This window comes from Barbus barbus (assembly GCF_936440315.1).
Source record: "Barbus barbus genome assembly, chromosome: 36".
Lineage (NCBI taxonomy): Eukaryota > Metazoa > Chordata > Actinopteri > Cypriniformes > Cyprinidae > Barbus > Barbus barbus.
Genome location: NC_136714.1, coordinates 18,495,049 through 18,516,524, shown reverse-complemented (window position 1 = coordinate 18,516,524; position 21,476 = coordinate 18,495,049). Strand labels below are relative to the sequence as shown.

The window sequence follows — 21,476 nt, the reverse complement described above, 5'->3', positions numbered from 1 at the left end:
GCACATTTGCGCCACTTTGACTTGCATTCACGTCTGCTTTTAAAAACACGAAATCGCTGTCTATTTCATGTACCAGCACTCGACCGACTTTTCCGCTGTGCAGGTAACGTAGATACTGATATGCCTCCGTGCTTTTATAATTCCGCATCGAAGACCCGTCTACTCCGAGCGACAACACAAAAAAATTTAAAATGTCCTCATAAGTTATGGCAAGCCACTTTTTCATTTCATCCTCCCACTGTGTTATACACCGCGGGTGTGGTAAATATTTACCATCACGGCGTTTAACAGTGTTCTCTGTGTGTTCTCCCCACATCGCTCCTTACCTACAAGGTAGCGAAACGGAAGTCTAACACATTATAAGGAAGTACGTCATCGTATTTACTTCCGCGTTGCAAAATAAGGTGAATAGAGCTGATGGCTTGGCGTTGGACATAGCGCGCCAATGCGCATGCGCACAACACTCCGTGTACCTCATCTCTGTGCTGCTGCCCAGCCTCCAAACAAGCGACGGGCCACTGGAATCACCACACGCTAACCCTTCTCCTGAAGCCCCTCAGTGAGTAATGTGCTACATTTATATTTAAACAATGCATTTTAGTATAGTAATATGGATTCAATATTTTAATAGAGTTCGCGTTCAATTAGTGAATCTCACGAGAAGCTGTTAGCGACAGGCTAGTTGTTTTCAACAAAGCGATAGTACAACAAAGCCTCGCTGATATAAAATGGCAAAATTCACTTGTTTGGCCGCTAAGCCGTTCTATGCCTCTTTATTTATTTGTGGTCTCTATTTCTGCATATTACGTTTGGGTGTGAGTGAATTATAGGGACTTAGGAAGGTGTGGAGACGGTCAGTGTGGATGCTAACTCAGTTAGCCGGCGGCAGCTGCGCGCCATCTTTACGTGAGGACTGACTGTGTGCTAAAGCTAATCAGCTGCTCACTTCAACGCGGCGGCTCTATTTCCCTCCACCACATACACAAATACAACAGGAGACATTTATTACGTAAATATGTTATATAATGGCTGCATTTGTGATTGTGTTGGTATATCTGTGTTGGAAACAATTCAGTTTGATTAATTGCTTTCATAGTTGTAGCAGATGTGTGTAGCAGTTAGATGATAATTAATCTAGTGTTGGAAATAGCCGTCTAAGTTTTAATACTTTATCTCTTATTATTATTTTTTTTTCAAAACAATTATTTTGAAAAGAGCTAAATTTATTTGGAAATAGTAAGTTAAGTGGACCTAGTCCGGTGAGGCAGCTTGATTGTTTACGTGGTAATTCTGCGACTGCTGCTGTGGTTTCAAACTGAACATTTGTGCTCTCATCAAGATTAGCTAATGAAAATGTGTACTTTAAATATGTAGTTAACACTATTGTCATCACTTATTCATACCCAAGGTTTTCTAAACCCCTATGACTTTTCTTCTCAGTAAAAGTCCGAGTCACCATTTACTTTAATTGAGTAATTTTTCTCCGTATAATAAGTGAATGGTGACTGTCATTCTGCCTATCTTCCTTTGTATTCTACAAATAAAAGTCAGTCATGCAGGCTTGGAACAAAAGATTAATCATTACAGAATTTTCTTACGTAAATGCTTTTAGGGAATGATTTGAAAATAGGGTGTTATTTAACATGTCAACAACAGAAACCACCATTGTAGTGTTTCCAGCTCAGAATGAATGCGTGTTATTATTACCTGTGAGCTAATGTATTAATAGCTCAGTTTTTATACACAGCCTGTATGGGATTGTTTACAAATTGAGGCCCAGTTGATTGTTTTGGGGAGAGTGATCTGATATGAAAATTCCCTATATACCTGTATAAATAGACTCATCCATGCATATGTTACTTAAAAAAATGTTTAAAACTTTTTTTTTTTTTTTTTTAAATGTCAAAAGTTGATCTTTAGGTGAAAGGACATACTTCACTGTGGTGATGTCACTGTTGTTTTTTTTTCCAGTTTATAATACAGAGTCTTGTACAATATGGAATCTGTGCATGGCATAGCTGACTCTCTGTTCAGCTTAACGTGACTGGCTAGACTATGCATTTGCTCAAAGATTGGCTTCCAGAAACATGGAAGTGTTTATTTTGATTGTTACAGCCAGTTATGTATTTACATGTTGCTATTAGTATTATTGGTGTTTATTAGATTGTAATTGTGTTGTTCGGGTGTTTTGATGTGTATTGATTGCGTTGTGCATTACGGGCTGCAAGGCAATTTTTGGAAAAAGTTCTGGCAATAAAATTTTAATTGAAAATGAGAGAGATGCCAGCCTTTTCCAATCATTTATTCCGCTTAAAAACCCCATCCCTTTCTTTTAATCCGCTGCAAGCTCTCATTCAGATCTGTCTGAATCTAATCAACAACCTGTTGATAGGCCTGACTTTTTTCCTTTTCTGATATGTTTCATTTAAATGAACCTCAATGCATAAGTTACACAAAGATATGTCGCTGCTTTCGCTTCATTGTGGCTTCTAAAGCGCTTTTTAATGCAGTTGCAGTATTGTTTGTCTTCAGTTTGAACAGTATAATGCTTTTGACTTATGTCATGTTTCTTGTTTTTAGGTCAAAGGTCGGGTCCTGCAATGGGATGTGGTCCCTCTCAGATGACTGAAGAGCTTAGAGAGAATCCGAAAAGCATAAAGTGAAAGCACATTGAGAATCAAAATTAAGTCTGCCTGTGCAGAATAATAAAGATCCCTTCCCCATTAAGCTGTTTTCCCCATTTTCGCCAATATGTCAACGGTCACTTCAGCAACCCCAGAAGCTCCTGCGATCACCAACCCTCCTCCCCCTGAGGTGACCAACCCTACGAAACCTGGCCGCAAGACTAACCAGCTGCAGTACATGCAAAATGTAGTTGTCAAGACACTGTGGAAGCACCAGTTTGCATGGCCTTTCTACCTGCCTGTTGATGCCATTAAACTTGGTCTTCCGGTGAGTGGATGTGATGGAGAACATTCAATGTACTAATAGCTATTGTAATTTTACAAATCCAGGGGGCTGTTCCATAAAAGACGCTAAGAAAAGCGGGGATTAAAGTCCAAAACCTGACTTGAAATAACCTAACAAATCAATCGGGACTAAAGCGGTTCCATAAAAGACAATTCAAGTTCACGCAATCTGACTAATGCTATCCAGGTTCAGTGAGTCAGGATAATGTGACGTACACGCTTATTCTGAAGCAGCCCTTAATGTCGATCATGGATCAAATCGATCCACCATAGCAAACAGCGAATATTTGTGCTGTTTAACGCATTTGAAACATTGTGTTTTCCTCAGTGCATAACTGATACGTCACAGGTATATTTTTTACATCTGTAAATGTCAGAAAGCCATGCAAATATATCCATTTAGCTGTCAGGAGTGGGCGGGGCTTATGCGAGAGAACGAGCGCTGCGGCGCGCATGCGCGCTACACAGACAGAGCAGAATAGAATACTAGCGCAAGAATTCTGAATAAAATATACATTCTGCTAAAATATTTGTTGTTGGACATTAAATGTGACACATAGAATTTTACTACATATAAGTGTATTTTTATGATAGCAGCAACTGTTAATCACTAGCTCAAATGAGTTAAATGTGTGTTCCTCTTATCAGTTAAAATGTACTCTGATTTCTATTATAAATTTACATTTTTAATTCAGTGATTTTAACTTTTGATTGTGTTTTTATGCTTTAATGCTTTAAAGAGTCATTTTAGATTGTAATGTTTTAATGTTCTAATAACCATAAAAGGTACAGCTGTCAAATTCAGAGAGAAAGGCTGCATGGCTAGAAACTTCTGATCAACTGCATGCACAAGTAGCAACTATGTTAAAATGTCATTCGCCTACATTTTGGGCACAATACATCAAATACAGTTGGTTGTAGCCTATTTTTTATTTATTTGATTATTTAAGGTGTATTTTCTGTATACTTTTATTTTTGGACCGATAATAAATTAAACTGACTGTATGTGAGAGAGTCAGTGGTTATAATGATGCGTTCCTATTGGTCAGAGTTAGAGGAGCTCAGCTTAGCCTGACAGTTAGCCTGCTCCGGACCAGGTTAGTTTGCCAGCATAAGTTGCCGGGGTAACTGAGTTTGAACTTTTTTAAGTTTGATTTATGAAACCGAATCTACCAAAAATAAGCCTGACTAACCGAAATAAGCCTGGCTTATACTCTAATCTTGGTTTATGGAACAGCCCCCAGGTTCTGTTAATTGAGTTTTCCTTTGAGAACGAGAGCTTGTCATTTAGTGGATCCTGTTTGGTTTTATATTAGTATGTGACATTGAAGTTTTGGTTTGTTTTAAAGACTTTCTGCCCTTTTTTTTTTTTGGTGTCCAGGACTATCACACGATCATAAAGAATCCAATGGACATGGGCACCATCAAGAAAAGACTGGAGAATGTGTACTACTGGAGTGCAAGCGAGTGTATGCAGGATTTCAACACAATGTTCACAAACTGTTACATTTACAACAAGGTATGGCTTGGCACAATCTGGTTTAAAACTCAACATGATTACACTGTACTTGTTTGGAGGAGAGGCTGCTTTGGCAAATGCAATCCATGTTTATTTCTTGTTGCTTTTCTCAGCCAACAGATGACATTGTGTTGATGGCACAAGCGTTAGAGAAGATCTTCCTACAGAAGGTGGCCCTGATGCCTCAGGAGGAGGTTGAACTTCTTCCTCCTGCCCCAAAGGGCAAAGGGCGCAAACCAGCAGGGCCTGGTAAAATAAAAATAGCCTTCATGATTAATTGATCATAACATTCTACATCCATGCATTAGCAGAAAACAAATCATTATTTTTCTAATAATATAAATGCAGGTCAGCAGGATGGGTCAGTCTCCCCTGGCTCGCCCACTTCTGTTTTCCCTGGTGCCACCTCACCGAGTTCACAGACAGCAGTCGTATCTCCAGCTCCAGTGCCCACCATCACTCCTAGCGTACCAGCTGTACAGAACACAACCACTGCCGCCGTGATACCCGGCATGCCTCCGTCGCAACCCACGATCAAAGTAAGTTGTAGGACCTCACAGAATATCACTTAATATAAATACACTGACATTGCCTCACCATCGGCTTTGTGTCTCCCCGTGTGTTTTTTTTTTTTTGTTTCCTAGAAGAAGGGGGTAAAGAGGAAAGCAGACACAACCACCCCTACTACCTCTGCCATCACTGCCAGCAGGAGCCAGTCACCCACCCTTCTTTCAGAAGGCAAACAGGCCAAGGTGGCATCCAGGAGAGAGAGCACCGGTCGCCCCATCAAACCCCCTAAAAAGGATATTGAGGATGGAGAACTAGGCGTACACGGAAGCAAAAAGGGCAGGCTTTCAGAGCAGCTCAAGTACTGCGAGGTTATCCTTAAAGAAATGCTTTCAAAAAAGCATGCTGCATATGCCTGGCCTTTTTACAAGCCTGTTGACGCAGAGGCTCTCGAGCTACATGACTACCATGACATAATCAAACACCCCATGGACTTGAGCACAGTGAAAGTATGTTGAGTTTGCATACAAAGTTGTAATGCCCTGATTTATACTTTTGTTACAAGGAATTGTGGTTCAGCGAGTTATTGAGTCAAATCTTTTTTTTATTTGCTTGCAGAAAAAAATGGACAGTCGAGAGTACCAAGATGCACAGAGTTTTGCAACAGATGTCAGATTAATGTTCTCAAATTGTTACAAGTACAACCCACCTGATCATGAGGTGGTTGCTATGGCCAGAAAGCTGCAGGTCTATTTTATTTTTATCCCCCCCCCCCCCCCCCCCCCCCCATCTCATTTGTCAATATCTTTTAATTACTTTATTTAAAAGATTGAATTGTTTAATGGCGTTGTTTTTTTTGTCTCTCAGGATGTGTTTGAAATGCGTTTTGCAAAAATGCCCGATGAGCCAGTGGAAGTGGTCGGGGCAGGCGGTGTAGGCGGGGCCGGTGTGGTCAGTAAGAGTACTGTCAGCAGTGAGAGCAGTGGTGACTCCTCCACCTCTGACAGCTCCGACTCCGAGGAGGAGAGGGCCACCCGGCTCGCCGAGCTGCAGGAACAGGTGGGTGCGGAACAGGTGGGTTTCAAAACAAGGACCAAGTACCCTTAACCTCTTCAGGCTCAGAGATGTTCTCTCAGGCCTCCCGATATGTGTCAGCCCTTCTGATTATCCTTTTCACAACATACCCACATATGACTGCTTCAATCAATGTTCATGCTCTGGAGGGACTTCCACTTAAAATAACCCCTCCTCTTCTTTCACAGCAAGCACCTTTCTGTGTACTTGTACGTAGAGCTGCGTTTTAGCCCTCTACCGCAACCAGCTGCATATACTGCTTTGCATTAAATCCCAGAATGCCTAAACGTAGATCTAGTAGCATTTTATTGTGGCTTTGTTTCTGTCTTATTGGAGCTCTATATCATACTTTCTTACCTTGCCATTTTCTTTACCAGTGTATCTCTTTGGAGCACCCCATTGGTAGCAGACAGGGGATAAAAAACGGGTGCACCAAGAATAATCAGGTGATTTTACTTTTCATTTCCCTGTCCCTGCCTATGAACATTGTGTAATAGCTGTACAGTTGCTTTCATTATTTGTATTGGATGATCAAATGTATGATATGGATGGTGAGATCAGCGGTAGAGGGTTAAAAGCAGCAGAAAAAGATTGACTTTGCTGGGTGGTGTTGGGAATCCAGCCGTCTATGTTTAGGATGGAAGTGCTGAAAGTTTTGGGAATGAATAGATAAAATTGTGTGTGTGTTTGTGGAGCGTGTATGTGAACATCCTTTGTTCATGTTGGCTTGCTTTGCATTTAGACAAACTCTTGCTAGTTCCAGAAAATAGTGAGAAGCTCTAATTGCCCTTATCTACGCGTTTATGCCATTAATATTTATTTAGAAGTACTGTTTTCATAGCATGAGACCCTAGTCTGGTGGTATTCTTCAACTCTTACCATGGCTATGTGGTAAGGTTAATAGGGCTGTAACGGTCTGGTATTGTCACTGTTTTGGTTTGTTCTGTAAATATCAGTTATGCTGATGTGCATTAGAATGGAGATACTGATAATCTGTATTGTAATGCTGTTATTACCAGGATCAGTTTAATTGGTTGTGATTTGTTTTTCATTGAGCCATATTTAGTAAAGCAGAAGAATTGCTAGGCACAATTTTTTTTTTATAATGTATAAATGTAACTATTTTACTTTAACTATTTACACAGATAATAACAGGCATTAATTATTTTTGGTTGTCCAGTGTTAAGAATTTTGAAAGCTACTGTATTTAATAATAGTAGTAATAATAATAATATTATTGTATTCTCTTAATTATTGTACTATTATTTTATTTTAGTAATGGCAGCTGTTTTGCATGTTTTGTTTTGTTCTGTAACTGAATACATTTGTCTCTTTGGCACTGGAAAACCAAAATGAATGAAGTCTTTAGTTCTCTTTGTTAATCAAATGTAAATGTCATGTACAATAAACGATGACTTGGAGCAGATCACTAACACCCCCTTCTTGGCTCTCCCCAGCTGAAAGCCGTCCATGAACAGTTAGCAGCTCTTTCTCAGGCCCCTGTAAGTAAACCAAAGAAGAAGAAAGAGAAGAAAGAAAAAGACAAGAAAAAGAAAGAGAACAAGCACAACAAATCCAAGCCAGAGGAGAAAGGCAAGCCGGGACAGCCACCGAAACCAGCCCAGCAGAAAAAGGGTCCTGCCAGAAAGGCTAACAGCACTGTTCCAGGCAGCAGGTTTGCTTTTTTTTTTTTTTTTTTTTTTTTAAAGATGTTCTGGAATTGTTTTATGGATTCAATCTAAAACAATCAATTAAGGTCTAAAGAGTTTCTGCTCTATGGATGGCACCTTCACAGGCAACCAAAGAAGGGTGGCCGAGGGCCAAGCTACGAGTCTGACGAGGAGATGTCGCTCCCCATGACGTACGATGAAAAACGGCAACTGAGCCTCGACATCAACCGGCTGCCTGGAGAGAAGTTGGGCAGGGTGGTCCACATCATTCAGTCCAGAGAGCCTTCACTGCGGGATTCCAACCCTGACGAAATCGAAATAGATTTTGAGACGCTCAAACCTTCCACTTTGCGTGAGCTGGAGCGATATGTCAAGTCCTGTTTACAGAAGAAACAGAGGAAACCTCCACGTAAGTGCACTCTCTTGGCTTACACGCATTGCTAGATGCCAGACTGCACTGCTGTCACTATATTTAAAGCTGCAGTTCGTAACTTTTGGTGCTGTAGCGGTTAATAACTACTTCTCTCTGCTTATGTCTATGACGAATCAAGCAGGTACTGGGCTGCTCAGCAGCAGTACCTACCTGAACCAGTCTGAATATAAACATTTACTATAGGTGTGCCATAGTGATTCAGGACAAGCCGAAAACACCATGAAAATGGATTCATGGTATACTCGCTGCTTATATAAATGATGTAAATTCTGAAAATTAAAGTGTTACGGACTGCAGCTTGAAGTAATTACCAAAGTATGTTAGCTTTCTGATTTAATGTTTTGAATTGTTTTCTTATATTTAAAGCTGATGGGGTTTATTAGCATCATTAAATCTATTGCTAATCAATGTGCATTTTGTTAATTTCACAAATGTTTCCTGGTTTGGTGTGTAAATGCAGACAATTCTGTAACCACTGTGTCTCTCTCTTTGGTTGCAGAGAAAGGAGGCTCAGGCCCCTCTCGACTCAGTGGCAGCAGCAGTTCCTCAGACTCGGGTAGCAGCAGCTCCAGTGGTTCAACTTCAGATAGCAGTGACTCCGACTGAACACTTTTTATTTAGTTTTTTAAATTTTTTTTAAAAAACATTGTATGCAGTCAAGGTTGTTTCCCCTGAGACTTTTTATAAGAAAGAGAAAGAAGAGACAATAAAAATGCATCATGTCAGAACATTTTTTTTCTGTTTTGGAAATATCATGAAGAAAATTACAGCTAAAAAGCAAACTAATAAATAGCTTTTTATTTCCACTGACTCTGAAAGGGATGTCCAAACTTAACTGCAAGGAGAGGAAGACTTGAAGCATACTTTAGTTCAAATTATCTTCCCCAGTAATGTTGTACGTTACCACTGCAAACAAGCCATCCCGTCTCAACAGAGAGCGGAAAACGGAAAGGAAAGCTCACACTCTTCTCTCCAGATTTGACTTCTGTACCAGTCTGTTGTATTTATTGTTTTTTTATTTTTATTTAGTTTTTGCTGTGGCCTCATATTTTCCCCATTGGGCACTGTGCCATTGATTTATTTCTTCTTTGTATTATTGTTCTCTCATAAACTGAGTAGTGTGTCTATGAAAATCATGCCTTTCCCAATAATGTCACAACACTTAGGTAGTCTGGGGAATAAATGGCTTTAATTAGGCGTACCAAGCTCTCTAAATTTAATTTGGCCATTATTATAGCTGTAGAACAATATTAAAACTGAATCCTATACTCTTCAGCTTATAAATGTATGGTTTAGGAAAGTATTTTGATGGGAATCAAGTAGATTTGGTGGGTTTGTACAGATGCTTTACAATGACGTGAACATGTAAATCAGTTAGCTGGATCACATGCAGACGACTTGTCTTATTAAACGCCTTGGTCAGCAATAAATATACAGATTTCCAAATAGTCACACCAATGACTGACATTTGTACATCAGATAACTTTAGATAAGTGTTTGTGATGGGGATATCGACACCTGGGGCCTGTTTCATAAAACAAGTTTACTAAATAAACCAGGTTTATTTCAGTTAGTCTGACATATTGTTAGTTGATTTGGTTCAAAATAAGTCAGATTAACTGAAATAAGCCTGGCTTATTTGGTAAACTTGTTTTATGGAACATGCCCCTGGAAGCAGTAAATGTCATTTGTATCTTGATTTATACTTCCATGTTATAATAATGCTAATTATGATGCATTTCTTAATGTTTTATTTCAAGTTTTTTGACAATGGTAGTTAAATCACAGTCTTCCTCTTCTCACTCTCTTGCAAAATTGATTCATGAATGTAAGTCTACAATAGATCTTATGAATAGTACGCAGTTCCAGTCAGTTGGGTTTCAAACAAGTTGTGTTCCCTTACAAAGTTTCCCAGCCATTCCTTCTGTGGATTGCTTTACTATCCGATATCTTTTAGAATAACTATGCGTTTGATTTATTTTCTTAAGTGTTTGTAAGATATTGTAATGTCCCCTCTAATGACTTTTTTAAAAGATAAAGAAATAATTGTAAGTGTTGTAAAGGGAACTGATATTTGTTTAATTTTTTGATGCATTTGGTTTATGGACTGGTGTTTTGAAGACTTTTGGGACGTAATTGCAGGAACACGGAATGTTGTAATAGTTTTGACAACGCTAAAATTCATGAGGGACATGTATCTTTAAGACTAATTAAAACACTAATAGACATAGTCAAATCATAATTATTTTAAGGTTAATCATGTTATTAATGATTTTGTGGTCTGTCTTTGGGTGCACATAACTACAAAGCTTCCCCAAGTCATTTCTGAGTGTCTGATACAAATATTGATCAAGTCCTATCTGGTTTCTAAGAATGATTTATTTTAGCGATGGACTGAAAAGAAGAAAAAGTGTATGATTATATAGATAAAGTATATATATATATATATATAAATATACAACTTAATTTCATTTTAGGCCCTGATTTGAAAAGAAAGTTCCTTTTATATTTAAAACAAAAAGTTAGCTTTTTTTGACATGCATGCTGATTTATTGTATTTTTCTTTAAAAAAAACAACAAAAAAACATTTTGAGCTATTTATAGTCATGGAAACAACAAAATGAAGAATACAGTGAGTAGATTTATAGGTTTGTTTATTGCAATAAGGGCCGGAGGGTTGGGGCATTGGGTCGGAGGCAGTGGTAGAGGCTAACATTTGATGTAATTGCCTACCTGGAATGTCTTGTACACCGGGTACATTTTTTTCATAAAATAAATTACAAATTGTCTTTTACTTTCAATTTTTGTTCATTTGTTTTATGTGGACATGCCTTCTGTAGTTTACCATTAAAACTTATTTTAATTATCCATAGCTCATCATTTGATTAGTTCTAATATAGAACAGAACATAAGAATGGTAATGCTCTACATGTATATTCTGATATTTGGTAAAACTAGTCAAATCTGTCAGAAGTGTCACCATGTGAGTACATGACCACCGAAATACCACCACTGGCCATTAGATGGTAACAGTGTCCCATTTCTGATAGAGTTGGTTATGTCTGATATGATTGCTATTTTTAATGTTACAAATTATTATAATAATCCTCCAAAAAAAAATCACTACAGTGTTAAAGTCTTCTGTCCTTCGGTGTTATATAACCCCAGATTGATGTCACATACATTTCAGTTCCTATAAGGAGATTTCACCAACTCTTAGTAAATCCTGATACTGGTTAATAGGGTATAACAGACGTGATACTGGCCCAGTCATTTATTCAGCTACATATGTAACTGTACATCCTTAGGGTTTATAACTCCCCTTCTGAGGGGAGAAACGTGACCTTGTTGCTGCAGTGTTTAGAACATGGTACCCACTAACACAATACTGCAGAGACCAAGATGGATCAATGCTTTGAGTCTTGTGACAGCTACTCACATCTGTCTCAAAAAGCCATCTTTCATCCTGTATGTGCTTTAGCCAGTTTTCATATTTGTCCCTGGGCAAAATAGTCACACTACAGCATATTTTCCATCCAGGCAAGCAGAAAAAACATGTCTCCATCTATGTAAATTCTTTTACTGAGGTGAATTGAGGATCCCCATAAAAATGGAATGAGATTTTTACTATATTATTATGTCTTAAGAATAAGAAGTGGAAGTGTATTTGGATTGCACATGTGCTATATAAATTACATGGCACACATATTAAGCTGATCAAGACTACATTACATGATTGAAGGCTCCCAGGAAATCTTATAAAATTTATCCATCTAAAAAGCTGCCTGGATTACATAGCAATGACAAAAATAGTAATGTAAATCATTACAGTTGTTAAAATCATTTTAATCTAAAAGTAAGATGAGTCCATGTATTTTTTAATGTTCAGTCAGCCAGCCATCTTTGCACATTGTAACATTGTAAGACATTTTACATTTTCTTCACATGTTCGTATTTACTGTGATTTCTCCAGAATTTCCTTAATAATAATAATAAAAAGGTAGTTATTTTAGTGAAGCCGACCCTCTCCTCCTCCTCACACGTGGACGAGCGCGACCGGAACCCAGATGCGATCTCTCCTCCTCGCGCTCTTTCTCCCGCCCCGCGCGCTCACGCCTGCTGCTCTCTCGCACTCACGAGCGGAGAAATCAAAACACTCCAACCATCTACACGGAGATGAACTGAGAAACAACCGAGAAACCAGGCACGACTGTCCAGCAACAAGACCTCGCGGCGTTTCTCTTTATGTGGAAGCGAAAGGAGCGGGGCGAACGACAGTTTTCGCGTTAAATACGTCAGAGTTTGTGCGTTTCACTGAACGCTGTGATATTTTCCTCTAGAAGTTTTTAAACAAGTTTGGACCGGATTCTGTTTGGAGTTGGACGTTATTTAACGTTAGTTCACATCCCGCCTGGTGCGCGAGCGCTTGTGAGGAGCTTTCTACTGAAGACTACAAAACATGGATTTATTCTTTATTTTAATGGTAAAACTTTGACAAACCGTCCGAAATTGCGTCTAACGACTGCTTTGCAGTCTTTTCCAGCATTTATTGTTAAGGAACATATCTATTGTAGTCCTGAGAGACATTTTTTGCTGTGACAGGACGCGTTTACAGAACCAAATATGTCAGTCCATGATGAAGAAGAGGAAACTCGGCTGATTCTCTGAGGGGAAACGCATCTAAATCATATTTTAACATCATACTGTACGATATTTCTTCGAGTTCTCCTTTAATTTAGCGTACTAATTGGATTATTTCCTTATACAAAGTCCTGTATAAGTTAGCTCTGTAGTGGATCGCGCTCAGCTGGATTTATTTCGTTAAAAAAGTTGTTAAACGCAATTTATATCTTTGTGAAGATTGTTCTCAAGCAATTGACCTTTGGACTAAAGAGGAACTTGGATAATTTCACATCAGCATTATCTTGGTAACGTTACGTGCGCCAGGCTGTCAGACATATAGCACTAGTTTTATTTTTGCCAGGATTCTGCATCATTTCTGTCAATATGGAGGAGTGGAGACAGTGCGGTCGCTGGTTGATAGACTGTAAGGTTTTGCCCCCCAACCACCGGGTCGTTTGGCCCTCAGCGGTGGTTTTTGACCTGGCCCAGGCTCTTAGAGATGGGGTGCTCCTGTGCCAGATGCTGCACAATCTGTCTCCTGGATCCGTGGACCTAAAGCAGATCAACTTCCGGCCTCAAATGTCACAGGTAAGTTAATGTTCATGACTGTGCTTTTAATGGCTGTATTTTAATGCTTGTCACATATGCAGGAATGATTGATGATAGCATTGACAGCCGGAGAACGTGCAGTCTGGTTCTAATAGGTTGCCACTCTGATTCGTGTCAACAGGGGTCGTTGTCGAGCATTAATGGCTGAGCAATTACAAATAGAACTGTCACAATCGATTAATCGAAAATGTTATCTGATCTAAACCTTTTGATGTTTTATAGAGTCATTCTCATGGTTTAAGCTGTTGAAATCTTTCTCTTGAAATCTTAAGTATCATTTTAGAATTTAGAATTCAAACACACACACACACACACACACACACACACACACACACACACACACACACACACACACAGGTGTCTTTTAAACTTTCCTTTGATAAAAGCATGTAAGTATTTATTGCTGAACATCTTTTGTATCACTGCACATACTGCATAGACGTTTGATCATCTGAAAGTAAGTATATGAGGCTGTGCAGGGTTTAAAGGTGAATGTTAAGAAAGGCCCAACGCTTTTATCTCTGTAAACATACACCAGGAAAAGCAGCAAGTTCTTTGTGGGTTTCAGGAATGTGGCTTTCAGCCAGTGCTCTTTGTAAAGGAATGTGTGAAGGAATTGTGAAGGCAGTTCCTACCCGTAAATATGACGTGGCTGAGAAGCATGATGTAGCCATTTGTAAGTGTTGCCTGTTTTGAGAGGTTTTTAACACACGCCTTTTGCATGTCTTGTCACGGTTTAATTGGATTTAAACACTTATGTCATGTTGTCTTCATAACTGTGCTGTGTAGATTGAAATTTGCATTGGTATCTACTCTTAAAAACATGTAAATATTAAGATAAACATTTATCCTTATTTTGTAAATTGATTTTGGCTTTCTAAATCTTTAACATCACAGTCCTGCAGCTTTTAAATTACTGCAGTTTGACGTCATGCAGTATGACAGGAATTTTGACGTCATGCAGTATGACAACTTATACTTGATCTAAAACTCTTTTAAACCTCATATTATGGGCTCTTATCATAAAAAGTTTGGGAAGATTGATGGCGCATTTTATATTTGACTCAAACTCAGAGTAGATGCGGAGATGAGTTTGCAGGGAGTAGCATTTGCTGTGTGTCGCTCTTGAGACACCGAAAACACCAGATCATGAACTTATCACATGTAAATGAACACAGTGCTGCGCTTCACTCTGAAACATGTAGCACATATATTTATTTAATTAAATCATAGCCTTTGTGATTTGATATTTACACTAAGGGGCCATTCACACAGAACATGTTTTTGATTTGAAAAGAGCAAGACACATGCTGTGGAATGGGGGAAAAAACGCAAGCTTTCGAGACACATTTGAACTTTCATATGCGAGACGCTGTAAAAGACACAAGACTCGTGCAATGGACAAATACATCCATCTAGCATGTATTTACATAGAAAACCAATGTAAAAGTAGCACAGTAGAATGGAAAAATGCGTTCTGTTTGAAAACCATATCACGATTTTGGTTGTTTGTGCAGCCCTATGAAAGTTTAAAACGGTGATCGGTTACAGTACTCCTATACACTCATCCCTTACAGATTCATAAAATTTTGACCTAAAATCTTAAAGTTGATTTTTAAAAAGTCGATGGACACAGCCCCTTTGCAGATGCAAACCTTTCTTTTCACAGCAAACCTGGACCAGATATATGCTCAGTAAAAACATAGAGTTTTATGGCATTCTTTGACTGACCATGGTGTGATTTATACCTGTACAGATGTTGTCATATGACTGTATAGCTGTTTCACCCAGCACTTATAGGCTTTTGTTTAAGCTGTTATTTCTGAGGCAGTCATAGGGACCTTTGATCCTCCCACAACAGTAGCTTCCTCAGCATGGAAGGGTTTTGTGTGGTATTACGTTGTGACAAATTGGTTGAAATGGAGATCTGGCAGCACAATGGAAGCTGTGATTTATACGCAGCAAAGGTCACTGTGTGCTTTGATACACAGTGGTTGTTAATTTACTACCTCCATTAAATCAGGATGAAGTGATTATGTGGGCTGTTTGTGGTGGATGTTCATCGATACCGAAGCTTCTGTTCTGCATTGCTTCACATGTTCCTTGTTTTAGTCCAGTAGGCCTTTTTAATAATCACATTCTTGTGTTTGAGCCTGCTGATTGGCAGTCACTTGTAGAGTCTGGAAGGACAGCCTCGGGTGTTAGTTAACAGACAAGTGTTTCCGAAAATAATTTTAGTGACCAAACACTGCATTGTACACATAGAGAATGTTGTAATAACGAGTAAGTCAAAGCCCATGTGCCAGTACTGTTGGTATCAGCCACACAGAGAGATGCTTTTCCTCTCTCTCAGATAATAATACAGTGTCTCCCACAGAATTTTGTGAGACTTGTGGCGGCAGGTGACGTCACATATTTATGATGTCATTGCATCAAGTTTGCATTCAGATGAGTTTTGGCACTTCAGATGTTCGACTCTATGGACTGTCACATACTGTAATACAGCTGAATGCCCAATAAAGCTGTTCACATTGTTTTTTTGTTGTCATACATAAAACAAGTAAATAGTAAACACGACCCATTAATACTACGTTAACCAGGAATCACTCTCACTATACTGCTAAAGCCTGATTTATAATCACAACATCGTCTGATAAAATCAACATACATCTAACTTGCACTAAAAAGTGACTATATGCGGTGGTTTTGTCTATATTACTGTTTTGTCTCATTCAGCGCACTGTCTGCATCTGAGTAGCAAGCTATGCGCATATTAACAGATGAATTATGTTCGTATTTAAAAGTCCAAACAGTCAGTAAGCGACAGGTGCTTGGAAATGGTGTTTTGTAAATTATTTATTGACGATTTTGCTGCGTTACGGTCTCTGCCGCTCACTGCTCAGAATAGACGCCGAGAGAGGCGACACTGCGCCGGGCGAGTCAGACCTCGCGCTCGCAGGGCAGTACTGGAGACATCTTCCAACTGAACGATAGCTAAGGTTTTTTTCAAAGTTGCTAGGTTTGTCAGTATGCACCTGTAATGGGAAAAAAGCCGCCAAAAGGGTCTGAAAGTTGTTAAATATTGTGCTAAAGTCACTCGTGTGTGTGAGACGCGGGAGCTGATGGCAGCGGGCGGGGGATATTGTTGTGGCCCACCACAAATAAATCAACATATGGGAAACACTGGAGATTGTGGGAGTGTCGACTGTTCTTGAGCACACAGAACGAGTAGTGCGAAACACATAGTGAGAGGGGAGATTTTCCACTAGTTAATCGATCACGGATGGTTTCATTATCTCGGGCGGATAAAATTATTTTTTAGAGGTTATAGTAGGGCTGCACGATATATCGCAAAATTATCGTTATCGCGATAATAGTATATGCGATATCCGTATCGCAGAGAGTTGCGATAATTAAAATTTATTTTATGTGCCAAGCATTTGTTGCATGCATAGGTTGTCCAAATTTGACCAATCAGAAGGGGCTTTACCATGTTTATACCCGCCTCCCAAGTAGGTACTATATGTTATTGGCTAGACCGGGCCCAAAGGTGAATCTAGTGGCTCAGAGCAGAAAGTGGAAAATATGGCGGGAGTAGAGACAAGCGAGGAAAGTGACAGCAGCAAAGAACTTGTGCCTAAAAAGAACTGTACGTCTGAAATATGGCAGTATTTTGGCTTCAAGAAAGACGACGTGTCACAAATGCAGGTACTGTGTAAGTCGTGCCGAAAAACTGTGGTCACGTCGAGAGGAAATACAACGAATCTCCACAGTCATCTGGAACACAACCACAGGGAGCTATATGAAGACTTCCGAAAATGTAAGGCCAAATCTACCAAAACGGCTAACGAAAAGCCAAGTAACAATAAGGGAGTCGTACAGACAACCATTGATCAAAGTTTTACAAATGCAACGCCTTACGGAAAAACGTCGAAACGCCACAAGGAAATAACAGATGCTATCACACGCTTTTTAGCTAAAGACATGATGCCTGTTAACACTGTGAGCAAAGAAGGCTTTGTGGGTCTAATTAACAAATTGGACCGAAGATATCAGCTGCCATCGAGAAATTTTTTTTCTCACGTCGCAATTCCACAGATGTATGACACTTGTGTGAAGACAGTGAGTTCCGAGCTCCACCAAGTGGACTTCTACGCTAGCACCACTGACCTGTGGTCGAGTCGTACGACTGAGCCTTACATGAGCTATACCGTTCACTTTCTTACTCAAGACTTTGAATTAAAAACACGCTGTCTGGGTGTTGTGTATTTCCCTGAATCCCACACCAGTGAAAACATAGCCCACGGACTGCGGGACGTTTTAGCCAGCTGGAAATTAAAAGAGGAAAATCAAGTGTCCATTACAACGGACAACGGCGCCAATGTGGTGAAGGCTACCGAACTTAATAATTGGGTCAGGCTACAATGCTTTGGACACCGCTTGCATCTGGCCATCGGTGAGTGTTGAATGTTTATATTTGCAATAATAACTGAAAAAAAATGTTCAGTTGTTTTGTTTGTATAGTTGCATGTAGACTAGACATGATTTTGGATATTGTAATATTTAAGATAATGTGTTTATTTACATTATTATATTAAATATATTCCACAGAGGCTAGTAAATTGTAGCTGACAGTTTTCTATCTCAAATGCTGTTATATAAAATTGTAATTATAATATTGCAGTGTTATTTCACCCTGTATGTCCTTGTTTTGTTCTTAACTCTTCAGAAAATGCTGTTAAAGGTGATGAGCGCATTACTCGAGCTGTTGGTCTCTGCAAAAAAATAGTGGGACATTTCTCCCACACCTGGAAGGGGAAGATGGCACTGAAAAAAGCACAAAAAGAGCACAACCTCCCGGAGCACTCCCTCATCACAGAATGCCCTACAAGGTGGGGTTCGAGGCAGAGAATGATTCAGAGAGTTCTAGAGCAGCAGCGGGCCATAAGCGACGTTCTGTCAGCAGACAAAAAGTCAAGACATTTAGTTCCTACTTGGCAGGACCTTGATGTACTTGAGTCCATAAACCAGGCATTGCAGCCTCTGCAAGAATTTACAGATGCTCTATCAGGTGAAAGTTACGTAAGTGTTTCATATGTGAAACCTGTACTTCACTTGATGAAGACCTCAATTCTTGCTGCAAAAGAAGAAGACAGTGACTTAACAAAGTCCATAAAGAGGAAGATTCTAGAGTACATGAACACCAAGTATGACATCCCTGCAACTCAAGAACTTCTGGACATGACCTGCTTTATGGACCCCAGATTCAAAGCCAACTACATCAGCTCTGACAAGGTGTCAGACATCAGAGCCAGGGTGATGTCTGAAATTGAAGCAACTGTGCCACAGGTAAATGTTAATATGACAGTAGTAAGCGACAAAGTAATGCACTATAACTAGATTTGTTTACAATATTTACTTTATTACTCTATTTTAGGAGCAGTTCCTAAGTAATCAAGATCACCAGGGCATGGGTCCATCAGATGTCACCCTAAAGAAGGCCAAAAAATCCCTGGGCAGTTTCTTCAAGACATCCCCAGCTCCGTCATCTATGGAACCATCGCACACTGTGGAAGTTGAATTAAACAACTACATGATGTCTCCCACCATAGACAGTGAGATGGACCCTCTCACTTGGTGGCAAGTCCATCAGGTCAACTTTCAAAACCTGAGTAAACTAGCCAGGAAGTATCTCTGTATACCAGCAAGTAGTTCACCTTCAGAGAGACTTTTTAGTACATCAGGAAATGTTGTGACGTGCCAACGCACATGTTTAAAACCTACCAAAGTCAATATGCTAGTTTTCCTGGCAAAAAACCTGGAATAAACATTTGGCATTGCATTGTTTACATGTTATAACAATGTTTACATGTTAATAATGTTTACATGTTAATAATGCTTGCATGTTAATAATTATTTTATGTATGTGGATGTTGACAAGATGTTAGTCTTTCCACTACATACCAATTTATTTAAGCCCTTCACACTTATTTTTTATTTAATTTGTTTAATATTTATTTTTATTTTAAAAAACAGTCAAGGCAAGGAAATATTTTGTTTAAAAGATGCTCTTGTTTTAAGATGCTCTTGATGATTGCATGGTTACATGTGAATAAAAAGTAATGTTTGAGAGTAATGCGATTTTTGTTTGCAGGTCTATGGTAACACAAAACCAGAAATCAGAATATCTGCCCAGGTTTTCAATCATTCATAGTGTTTTAAAGTCTAAATGTTTGCACCTTCCTTGACAGTTTTTTTTTTTTAGCCTGAATTAGATTTAATTAGATCTGAAGAATATCCTGTTTATTTTAGTATGATCATTACATATATAAATGATAAAAAAAAAAGCTAATAAAAATAGCATTTATCTAGGGAAATGTTATATCGCAAGAAATATCGTCATCGCAATATTCAACAACAATATCGCATATCGCATATTTTTCCAATATCGTGCAGCCCTAGGTTATAGTAATAAAAACAAAAATATGTCACTGGGCGGCCCGCCCAGGTAAAGTCTATGTGTGAGAAACACTAATTGCTTACATCACATGTCCATGAATGTTTTATTTGTTTGTGTAGTGCAAGGGATTTGCTCCCTTTTCAGTGGAACAAGTACTCTTCAAATCAGTGCTTGTGTATTTCGAGAAGATGAACTCTGGTGTCTGACCGAAAGCTTGTTTTAATAGATTAGCTCACCTAAAAATTAAAATGCTGTCATAATTTTTTTTCCATTCATGTTTTTTTTTTTTTTTTTTTTCAGAAACCCAGAATTTTTTTTATAAAAAGTCACATCAAACTCAAACTCCAACTTCCAAAACAGCATGTCACATTCAGTTATTACACACCCGTTACCCGTTTGGCCTTCAATGACAGCGCATAATCAATATAAACAGTCGCTGTATGGAAAGAGCTTTTTTTGAATCTGGTTTTGAATGACATGAAGATGAGTAAATAATGACCCAGTTTTCATTTTTGGGGCGAAGTATTCCTTTAATGATTGTGCAGTATTTATTTGAATATTACATACTATGTGAATTGTGTATTTCACTCTGTGTATTTTACTATTGAGTCTGTATTATTTGTTAATAATACTGTAATGTTAAATAAATCTGCCTAACGATAAAGTATAGCCATCAACACAATGCATTAAGGTGGATCTGAGGTCTCAAAAAGAGGGGCATTTCCTCTGGCTCTGTCTGACAGACGTAGCTTGGTGGGTTTTGGATTTTTGAAGTCTACATTGGTCTTATATTTTTCCCCACTTTTTTTTTTTTTATTTACCTCAGGTGGTTGGTAGCAACTAATACCTTAGAGATGATTCAGCCGCTAGTAGTGAGAATGTGTGTGTGTGTACTTGCATGCAATACCTGTGTGTTAGTTTCCATCACCTCTGGCTCGGCCCGGGGGCTGTCTTGGGACTTCAGTCTTAACAGTGAGGTCCGGCCCCTCTCTCTTTAGGGCTTTGGGGAATTTGAAATGTCTGTTGTTTCCTTTTAGAAAATGCAGCCTGTCTTACAGCACGTACGCAAGGCAGAGAGAAAGAGAGACGAGTCATTGCTCACTGTAGCACTTTTATGCATTTTATTGTACTCCCCATTTGCCTTTAACAGCCTATTCATTTTAGCTCTGTTTTTAGATGCGTTCATTCTCATAACTCTTGTATTTCAGCTGCAAGGATAATGGGTTTCATCTTTGAGATTTTTTTCTCTGATTTATTACACAGAACCACCCCACTCCCGCTCTCTCTCTCTCATACTTTTGTTTGCTCTTTCAGCCACAACCTCATACAAATTTCGTTTGTTTTCAGACATTGACCACATTTCCTGGCCTCTGGCATCTGTTGGAGATCTCTTTGTGCTGGATCCTGGTTCTTTTTTTGTGGATTTGAGTGGTTATTTAAACGAGCTGAAAGAGCTGCATGAAGCATTAAATACACTAGCAGAAAACATCATTGCAATAATCATGCATTCATAATTGAGAATATGGGCTTTGATGATTCAACTCAGAGACAAAAGTGAATGGAGTTGTAATGTAGGGTGAGTGACTGGAGTGTTTGGAGGCATTGCTGTTAG

General features: G+C 39.0%; 3 protein-coding genes across 9 annotated transcripts in view; all 3 read left to right on the top strand.

Moving 5' to 3' along the window:
• Window positions 1-391: 391 nt before the first annotated feature.
• On the top strand, window positions 392-10,232 carry LOC306856382 (bromodomain-containing protein 3-like). Of its 7 annotated transcripts, none has more exons than XM_079395645.1 (13): window positions 428-559; window positions 831-1,009; window positions 2,581-2,952; window positions 4,351-4,488; window positions 4,602-4,737; window positions 4,837-5,027; window positions 5,133-5,504; window positions 5,614-5,742; window positions 5,863-6,054; window positions 6,447-6,515; window positions 7,527-7,744; window positions 7,865-8,148; window positions 8,672-10,232. In XM_079395645.1, the coding sequence occupies exons 3-13, from the start codon at window positions 2,752-2,754 to the stop codon at window positions 8,776-8,778; spliced, it is 2,037 nt and encodes a 678-aa protein (XP_079251771.1). In that variant the 5' UTR covers window positions 428-559; window positions 831-1,009; window positions 2,581-2,751; the 3' UTR covers window positions 8,779-10,232. The 7 variants fall into 7 exon arrangements, with proteins under 7 accessions (XP_079251770.1, XP_079251767.1, XP_079251771.1 ...); XM_079395642.1 differs by having other exon boundaries at window positions 437-559; window positions 5,863-6,069; XM_079395644.1 differs by lacking the exon at window positions 831-1,009 and having other exon boundaries at window positions 392-559.
• Window positions 10,233-12,307: 2,075 nt separating this feature from the next.
• LOC306856179 (guanine nucleotide exchange factor VAV2-like) overlaps window positions 12,308-21,476 on the top strand; it is a 249,109-nt gene continuing 239,940 nt past the window's right edge. Inside the window, exon 1 of the mRNA XM_079395263.1 lies at window positions 12,308-13,383. Within this exon, the coding sequence (XP_079251389.1) occupies window positions 13,180-13,383 (204 nt within the window). The 5' untranslated portion in view covers window positions 12,308-13,179. The remainder of the gene's footprint in view (window positions 13,384-21,476) is intronic.
• On the top strand, window positions 18,140-19,734 carry LOC306856377 (E3 SUMO-protein ligase ZBED1-like). The gene is made up of 2 exons (XM_079395627.1): window positions 18,140-18,753; window positions 18,842-19,734. The coding sequence occupies exons 1-2, from the start codon at window positions 18,226-18,228 to the stop codon at window positions 19,229-19,231; spliced, it is 918 nt and encodes a 305-aa protein (XP_079251753.1). The 5' UTR covers window positions 18,140-18,225; the 3' UTR covers window positions 19,232-19,734.

Excerpts from the sequence above, each read along its gene's own strand:
- LOC306856382 (XM_079395641.1), top strand. The coding sequence starts at position 2,752 with ATGTCAACGGTCACTTCAGCAACCCCAGAAGCTCCTGCGATCACCAAC. Across the intron at positions 5,505-5,613 it reads TGGACTTGAGCACAGTGAAA|AAAAAAATGGACAGTCGAGA; the intron begins GTATGTTGAGTT and ends ATTTGCTTGCAG. Across the intron at positions 8,149-8,671 it reads GAAACAGAGGAAACCTCCAC|AGAAAGGAGGCTCAGGCCCC; the intron begins GTAAGTGCACTC and ends CTTTGGTTGCAG.
- LOC306856377 (XM_079395627.1), top strand. The coding sequence starts at position 18,226 with ATGGCACTGAAAAAAGCACAAAAAGAGCACAACCTCCCGGAGCACTCC. Across the intron at positions 18,754-18,841 it reads TTGAAGCAACTGTGCCACAG|GAGCAGTTCCTAAGTAATCA; the intron begins GTAAATGTTAAT and ends ACTCTATTTTAG.